This window comes from Rhinatrema bivittatum, chromosome 8 (genome assembly GCF_901001135.1).
Source record: "Rhinatrema bivittatum chromosome 8, aRhiBiv1.1, whole genome shotgun sequence".
NCBI lineage: Eukaryota > Metazoa > Chordata > Amphibia > Gymnophiona > Rhinatrematidae > Rhinatrema > Rhinatrema bivittatum.
This window is the reverse complement of record NC_042622.1, coordinates 109,851,470-109,860,217: the sequence shown is the minus strand read 5'-3', so window position 1 is coordinate 109,860,217 and position 8,748 is coordinate 109,851,470. Positions and strand designations below refer to the sequence as shown.

The window sequence follows — 8,748 nt, the reverse complement described above, 5'->3', positions numbered from 1 at the left end:
CTAAACCAGCATACCCCAAAGTTTATATATGTGATGCTGTGTGAGCAGTCTTTGGCTTTAGAAGGGCTGAGAGGACATAGCAGTCTGGACCCCGACCTATCTCCCAAGAAAATACTTTATTCACAATGCAACAGAACAATATCAGAAACAGCCTGCTTACTTCAGCAGCTTAATCAAAACTTCAAACATCCACAATCTCAGCAAGGTATCTGCCTTCTACTCCACCTCAGGGCCTCCTTGGTTTCTCCTGGGCCTGCTCTTTATTTCCCTTCCTTAGGGCCACATTGGCTGCCTGAGGTTCCCTTGTTTCCTGGCCTTAAGATAAACCAGGCAAAATGTCTGGTCCTGGTCTTTTAGGGGGGGGGGGGGTTGATATTCATTCCTTTATAATTTATAAATTAAAATATCTTCCACTCATGCTATAGAATTAAGATCTCAATCACAGTTAGAAGGAAATAAATGTGTTATATAGAATTTGTCCTGTAAGATCCCTACACAGATGGTAACATAGGCTTATTTGTGGGTTTTAACATTAGACTTTATGGCAGGTTATTGTATTTGGCACCATGAAGAATAGTAGGGTGTACAGGGTGAGCTATAACCAGCAGAAAATAAGGAGGTGGGGAAGCCTTTCCTTTGGAGAACGGCACCGGTAGGTGCAAGGGTGAAAGGACATTGAAAACTATGCTGCACAACTGACAGATAGATGAAAACTGAGCAAGCATATCACACTAGTTCTACACAAACTACACTGGCTTCCAGTCCCCTAAGAAATCCAAATTTAAATTGCTGACACTGATCTTCAAGGTTCTAAAAGGAGACAAACCAAAGTACTTGAGAAAGACTGTCCATATGTATGCGCCTCAGACCATCAAGATCCTTATTACAATGCCATCAACAAAAGAAATCACGTCATCAATGCTTTCAAGAAAGGAACACTCCAAATGCTCAAACAATTGTATAGCAACCTCCGCGGGTAGTCTGAAAAGTGCCCCTTTAAAACTCAGAGAGGTGCACTAGTGGAGGTATAAGATGGAACTTCCTTCCAGAAGAGCACCACCAAATAAATAACTATTCCCATTTCAGGAAACATACAAAAGCTTGGATTTCCACCTTTAATGTTAAACTCTCCCCATGAGGAAACATGCATTAAAAAACTGAGCTAAACTGCCAGGGTAGTATTTCAGTGCTATGGCAATGCTGCTAAAACAGAATTTGGCTGAAACACACAATTTATTTATTTATTTCTTAATTTTTCTATACCGATGTTGGTATATACCTTCACACCGGAGAAACAGTCACTACAGTGAATTCAGCTTTAAAGAAAAATATTTGGAGAAGCAGTACTCCTGGGGATTCAGCTAAAGGTATTTGATGTCTGTAGCCCATGGACCCAGCTCACCTTTCTGCCTTGCAGGCTATTTCGGGATTAGCTCAACACCTCTCAGAACAGCAAGAAACCTTGGAGAAACTTACTGCAGCTTTTCACCAGCTTCACACACAGAAGGCACAAGGCACAGCTTCTATACAAGAAGCTCTGTTACCAGAGGTAACTTTAAAGTCAGCTGTTCCACTGGCGGCACCTATTCGATTCTCCGTAGAACTCCAAGAGACTCGGGGCTTCGTGAACCAGTGCAGCTTACATTTCACCTTACAACCTTCACTTTTTCCCATGGGCCTCTCTAAGACCAGCTACATTCTGTCTTATTTGGATGGGAGAGCCTTATCCTGGGCATCTACCTTGTGGGAACGCAAGGACCCATTCTTGCAGGACATAGAAGGATTTATGGACTTGTTTAAATCCATTTTTTATGATCCTGCTTGTATGTCTGTTGCTGGGTTTGCTTTGGTGGACCTGAAGCAAGGCACCAGATCTCTGGCAGAATTTGCCATAGAATTTAAAACTCTTGCAGCGGAACTTCGCTGGGACCCCAGATATCTGAAGACACTCTTTTGCAGAGGCCTGGATACCCGTGTAAAGGATGAGCTGGCTGCTCGTCAGACACCTGACTCGCTGGAAGAATTAATAGCCTTAGCTACTCAGATCGACTGGCGGCTCCGAGACAAGGTGAAGGAACTCCGGCCTAAGGTGTTACCTGGGTTGAAGCAATCCAGTGCTCCTGCACTGCGAGGGGGGTACAGCACCTCCTGCTGTGGAGAAGAAGGAACCGAAGGAACCTGGTCCCGGTCACTTGACCTCTAAAGAGAGAAGATTTAGGAGGAAGAACGACCTATGCATGTACTGTGGTCAGCCAGGCCATGATGTTTCTGCTTGCCCTATTCGTCCGGGAAACGGACAAGCCTGAGTCCCGCGGGAGGACTGTTCTTGGCCTATACAGCAATATCTCCTCCACTCTCTCGTCCAGTCTCTGTGATCCCTGAACCAGTGACGGTTCAAACCTCTGCCCTGAAGGACTCAGGGGCAGGAGACAACTTTAATCTCAGATGTTTTGTGGAAGACCTGAGGAATCCATTCAGCAAATTTGAAGATCCACTATTGTATCACAATTTGAAGTGGGCCTTGGACGATTCTTTTCATCACCACTTCTCTTGAGGATCTTATTAACATCACCAGCAGTTTTTCTATTACCTGCTGTTCTCATAGTGGTGCTCTACATCTTTAATGTCTTCCTGGACTACAAATTTGAGATATCCGCTACGATCTACCCACTCGGAAGTCATGCTGAAGGATTACAGCACTGTTGATTCCGAAGAAGAAGATATCTCTACCCATCAGCCTGTTCGTTTTGCTGGTATTGCCATCATCTCTCTTCCAGCATCCTGCAGAAGAGCTATTTAGAAGTGGATTTTGGACAAATTTCTATATCACCACTTCCACTGAAACCTCAGTGACGTCCACGGCAGCCTTCTCATTGCTGCTGACTTCATTATACACTCTGCTAGATTCTTCAAATCTCAACATCCATCTGTCATCGTGAATATACGAACTTGAACTCAAGACTTTAGAGATCCTGGATGTTTGAACAGAGGCTGAGTTTTGTTTGCCTGAAAGGGCTTCGGCCCCGATATCATCTTTGGGAGCCTCATACCTATTGGATAAAGAGATGCTTCATCAGTTCCACCTCGCGCATCTTTGGTACTTAACCTGGTACCCGAAGAGGAGACCGCACTTTGAAGGGGGGGGGGGGTACTGTTGCGTTCGTGCCTGTTCTCGCCCTCGCTCCACCCTCTCTACCTTTGTGGCGACTCCCTTCGGGTCTGACGGACAGATGCTGCCACGGCTTCTCCTCGCCGCTTCTCCCTGGAATCCCCAGGCTGGCCTGACGCTGCGGATCTGCCATGTTCCTGATGACGTAAGGGCGCGCGCTCCAGAGTTTGTACTGGCAAGGGCGTGAACCTCAGGGGCATTCCCCCGAAGTGACATCATCCGCTTCCAACTTAAAAGGTCTTTGCTTGCAACTACGAATCGAGTTAGCAGGGGGAATTCTTTCTCTGCTGCTCTGCCTCCTCAAATTACCAAGGGGTACCCGCTCCTCGGGGGCCCCGCTCTCTCTTCTTGATTTCAAATTGCTAAGATGGGATCCAGTAATCGCTCCTCAAGGGCCTATGTCCCTGAATGCTCAGAAGACTCCTTACTGCCTGGAAGCGATCGCAGACGTGAACACTGTGAGTTCTATTACAGATAGGAACCGGTACTCGCTCCATGAGGGCCTATGTTCCTTATCTCTGAAGACTCTCTTCTGTCTAAGACGTTATCTCAGGTACGGAGATCGTGAGTTACTTTTGCAGATTGCAGATAGGAACCGGAACTCGCTCCATGAGGGCCCATGTTCCTAAAACCCTTCAAAACTCTCTTCTATCTCAGAAACTATCTCCTACCTATATCTGGTGCATTACTATTTCATATTGCAGATAGGAACCGGTACTCGCTCCACGAGGGCCCATGTTCTTAAAACCCTTCACGGACTCTCTTCTATTTCAGAAGCCATCTCATACACAGATATTGTGAGTTCTTATTCCAGACTGCATATAGGAACCAGTACTCGCCTACAGCTCCTGTTCTTGAATATACTGAAGACTCTCTATTGCATAGAAGCCATTACAGATATCTACAATTGTGAGTGTATCATCTGCTACTGGTTATGTATCCTGCATACCCTGTCTACTCACTACAGCTCAGCAACCCAGAGACCGCAATTCTAGTATCTGAGGGACTTCAGGCCTGCCAGGCACATCAGCTCACTACTGGCACCTCTGGTGGTTCTACTTCCTGTCTAATAAAAGAACAATCTGTGTTTGTCTCCATATTCCAGCCTAGCCGGTGGTCCCTCTCAGGATATCCTCCTGGGGGCGCTGTCATCTGCCATCGGCCCAAGGATTCACCATTTTACATTAAGTGTTTATTCCTTACACTACTAGAGCGGTATCATACAGACTGCCACTCTGTGGGGAGTCAACCCACAATAGATCATTAACTCCGCCTACGGAGTATTACAAATTGCTAGCTCCTCCCCTTGGGGGAGCAGCATTGTACAGATTGCTAACTCCTCTCCTTGGCGGGGTGATCCATAACAGACTGCTAATTCCCTAGCAGACTTATAACAGATTGCTACTCCTCCCCTTTGGTGGGGTGATTTATACAGATTGCTAACTCCGCCCCTCTGGGGAGCAGATTTATAACACCTGGGATAAGCACAGAAGATCCTGCATTGCAGAGAAGTGAAAGGAAAGCCAGAGATTACCAGGGGTCTATGGTATTACAACAAAAAAGAAAATTGGCAGATGAGGTGAGCCTTATGGTGTTTAAAAGCCGTTACACTGCTTTCTTTTTGCGTGGCTGACAGTGTAGCACTGGGATTTACCTTCTTGTTCTAGTTCAGTCAAATCTGAGTGAAGCCCCCAGGAAACTTATACCCATGTCAACAAAACTCTTATGCTCATATTTCTCAGAATCAGTAGGAAAATATTTATAACCATTATTTTTCAAAATCTGTTCACACCTTCACTAGTGCAACTCTCTGGGGCAATTTTCAGACTCCTCGCAGAGGTTGATATCCAATTATTTGAGTATTTGGGGTGTTCCATTTTGAAAATAAACCACCATGAAATCTACTTACTTGAGCTGAGAGCCACTGAAACCATTCTAACTTATGGAGATATAGAAATCTCCATAAGTTCAAATCTTTTAATCATGAGAAAATTCATTCAGGCCGATTCAATAAGCTCTACGGGAGAGGTGAGCGCCTCTCCTGGGCGCGCGATTCAGTATTTAAATTAGGGCCCGTGCTAATAAGAAGGCGCTAGGGACACTAGCGGGTCCCTAGCGCCTCTTTATTGGTTGAAGTGGCGGCTGTCAGCGGGTCTGACAACCGATGCTTAATTTTACCAGCGTCGGTTGTTGAACCCGCTGACAGCCACGGGTTTGGAAAACAGACACCGGCAAAATTGAGTGTTCGTTTTCCAACCCGCGGGCAGATTTTTTTTTTTTTTTTTAAAGAAGTTTTGTTTTTTTTAAATTTTTGGGGCCTCCGACTTAATATCGCTATGATATTAAGTCGGAGGGTGTACAGAAAAGCATTTTTTTCTGCTTTTCTGTACACTTGCCCGGTGCCGTCTGAAATTAATGCTTGCTTTGGGCAGGCGTTAATTTCTGAGAATAAAATGTGAGGCTTGACCGCACATTTTACTTTCTGTATTTTGGGTGAGTAACTAATAGGCTCATCAACATGCATTTGCATGTGATGAGCGCTATTAGTTTCAGGGGGGTTGGCTGCGCGATTTCCACACGCTATTACTACCCCTTACTGTATAAGGGGGTAATAATAGCACGTCAAAAATGCGCAGCCAAAGGGGGGGCCGAGTGCACCGTTCTATATCGGCCTGATTGTCAGTAAAAAAAACAAACCCCCAAAACAAAACACAAACAGCAGCACAAATTATATTTCAAGGTCGGGAATTTAGGGAAAAATGGTATTTAACATGATTATCAAATAAAGAAGCAAAAAGAGAGGGAAAAGGATACAAATCCAATCATATAAATCTAACAAACAAAAAGTTTTTTACAAAAAACAACTTATATATATCAGCAAATGACAATATCATAAATGATCGCTTCAGAATCTCACTCTGCAGCCTCTCGCCGCACAATGGGCCACAAGCTGTAATCGGTTTATGAAGCAGTATATTAAATTTAATCATTTATTGTCATCGTGCTGAAAATAATCACTAAATTTATTTAAACAAAAAATTTTTTTCTTTTTCTTTTATAAGCTCATTATTTAAACCACCAAAAAAATCTTACAACTAATCTTCAAAAAATACTATAATTCCCACATTTAAACTACCCGAAGATAATTTAAAAACTTTGCATCCAAAATGTTGAAAAAACGAATACTTAGCCGCTTAATCTAATATGGCCAAAGAAGGCTCATAAAGAATGAATCAAAATAGTCCCGTTTAGAGTTGATTATGACAGTGTAAAATATTTCTCCAAGTTAAAGTGGAAGTTTTCTTCCAACAAAGATCATAAAATCTTATGCAAGTTCAACACAGAGCCAAGTGTATTGCTTAGGTTTAATCTCCTGCCATCTTCCTCCCTGCCCCCATGTCATCTAGGGGCATGGGGGGAGGGAGGAAGTACTGTATGCTCATTCTACAAAGATTTCCTGCAGGCAAAGGCAAAAGGACTTGCCGAGGTCTGCCTGGAAAAAATGGTTTACCTCCTTCTTCTTACTCAGAGTACATTTAGATACAGGGGTGTAGCACAAAAACCTCCAAACCATTTTATTTAAATATTTTATTTTGTGTTGGTATTCAGGACTATGCTCATGGTGCCATGCAGAATAGTATCACCCATTAGTTAACTCAATTGCATGGCCTATTGACAATGATAATGCTTCTCATCGGTGGACAATACAATTGGATGCTACAAAAGGTGCCCAAAATGTCACAGCTGAAATGAGTTTTATACTGGATTCTTGAGGTTTTCTTTGAAATGGCAGTGGTACAAAATGTAACTTTCTGCGTGTCCTTCAGCTTACAGCAAATGGAAACATCTATGACAATGCATAGGAATCAATACGTCATGTCACACTAGCTTTAAATTCAACATGTGCCACTGCTGGGTATAGTTCCTATGCTGCTCCCTTCTTCTAGGACAAACAGGAAGAGACTTTAGTGGACAGAGGAGGGAGGGAGATCACAGATTAAGACCTATAACAGGACAGAAGGTTTGGCACAAATGGTCCGATTCGCACTTAAAAATGAAAACAGAACTGCTCATCTTATAAACTTTGATAGATTACATGTTTATTAATAGAGAAAAAACTGACACATTTTCATCCAAAATGTTTGTTTTGAAATTTTGTTCATGTCACAAGTAATACTTACGTGTGTGCCTCTCTCTATATATACATATATATATATTTAATCCGGCAGTGCTGTAACCACATATTTGCTTGCAATTGCTTATAAGTACTTGAAAGAAAGCAACATGATAACCCCTTCCTAACTCTAATCAGAGTTTTTAAATCTATCTTTATCACCTTCCCATCTGATATGGCAGTTTTCATTTTCTCTTCATTTGCATCGGTCAAAAAGATGCTTTAGGAAAATGAACATTCCATCACTTCAGCTAGAGGTTATAACATTGATTTTTTATTTTTCCATGTCTTGTCAATCTTGGCATCAAGGGCTCGACGGTTCTGGCTTCCACCATGTTTAGGACTGGTGGGGTTGCGACTGCTTCTCCGCCATGGAACTGTACTAACAGCTTACTTCTCTTCATCATTCTAGGTGATGCATTACTGCTGTCCTGATTTCTTTTCCTTCTGGAAGCTGAAGCTTGTTCTTCTACTCAGTTTCCTTTGTTTCTGAGCAAAATAATCTGCTCGAGCTGTGCTTGCACGAGATTCCAGAATATAATTCACCTTGAAAATGTAAACAAGATCCTTAATCTCACACACAGTCTCATTCCACGTAGCACAGCATGACACTTCCCACTAAACAGTCTCCTAGGGCAGTGTTTCTCAGTCCTCTCCTGAAGGCACACCTAATCGGTCTGATTTTCAGGACATCTATAATGAATGTGTGGTAGATTTTCAGAGGGTTACGCGCGTAACCCCCGAAAACCTACCCAAAACCCCCCCCCTGCGCGCGCCGAGCCTATCTTGCATAGGCTTCCGGCATGCGCAAAGCCCCGGGACTCGCGTAAGTCCCGGGGCTTTCCTGGGGGGGGGGGGGGTGTCGTGACTGGCACGTCATCGGGGGCGTGACGCACCCGGCGCGTCATCCAGGGGCGGGGCCGCAGGCGTGGTTCCGGCCCGGGGGCGTTCCAGGGGTGTGGCCGCGGCCTCCGGACCAGCCCCCGGACCGGAACATGGCGCGCCGGCAGCCGGCCCGGCGTGCGCAAGTTACGCCTGCCTCAAGCAGGCGTAACTTTCGCGACAAAGGTGGGGGGGGGGTGTAGATAGGGCTGGGGGGGTGGGTTAGGTAGGGGAAGGTGGGGGGAGGCCGAAGGAAAGTTCCAAAGTTCCCTCCAAGGCCGCTCCGATTTCGGAGCGGCCTTGGAGGGAACGGAGGCAGGCTGCGCGACTTGGCGCGCGCAAGCTGCCGATTTTGGGCAGCCTTGCGTATCTATTGAAATCCTGCGTACTCTTGTTCGCGCCTGGTGCGCGAAGAAAAGTACGTGTGTGCACAACTTTAAAAAATCTTCCCCTATGTGTGGGACAGATCATGCATATTCATTATGTATATGCTGAAAAACAGGCCTATTAGGTGTGCCTTCAG

At 44.7% G+C, this 8,748-nt stretch overlaps 1 protein-coding gene across 3 annotated transcripts in view; it reads right to left on the bottom strand.

Moving 5' to 3' along the window:
- Positions 1–7,247: 7,247 nt before the first annotated feature.
- MAPKAP1 (MAPK associated protein 1) overlaps positions 7,248–8,748 on the bottom strand; it is a 441,680-nt gene continuing 440,179 nt past the window's right edge. For all 3 annotated transcript variants that reach the window (XM_029611492.1, XM_029611493.1, XM_029611495.1), the window contains one exon: positions 7,248–7,889. In XM_029611492.1, the coding sequence (XP_029467352.1) occupies positions 7,764–7,889 (126 nt within the window). In that variant the 3' untranslated portion in view covers positions 7,248–7,763. The remainder of the gene's footprint in view (positions 7,890–8,748) is intronic.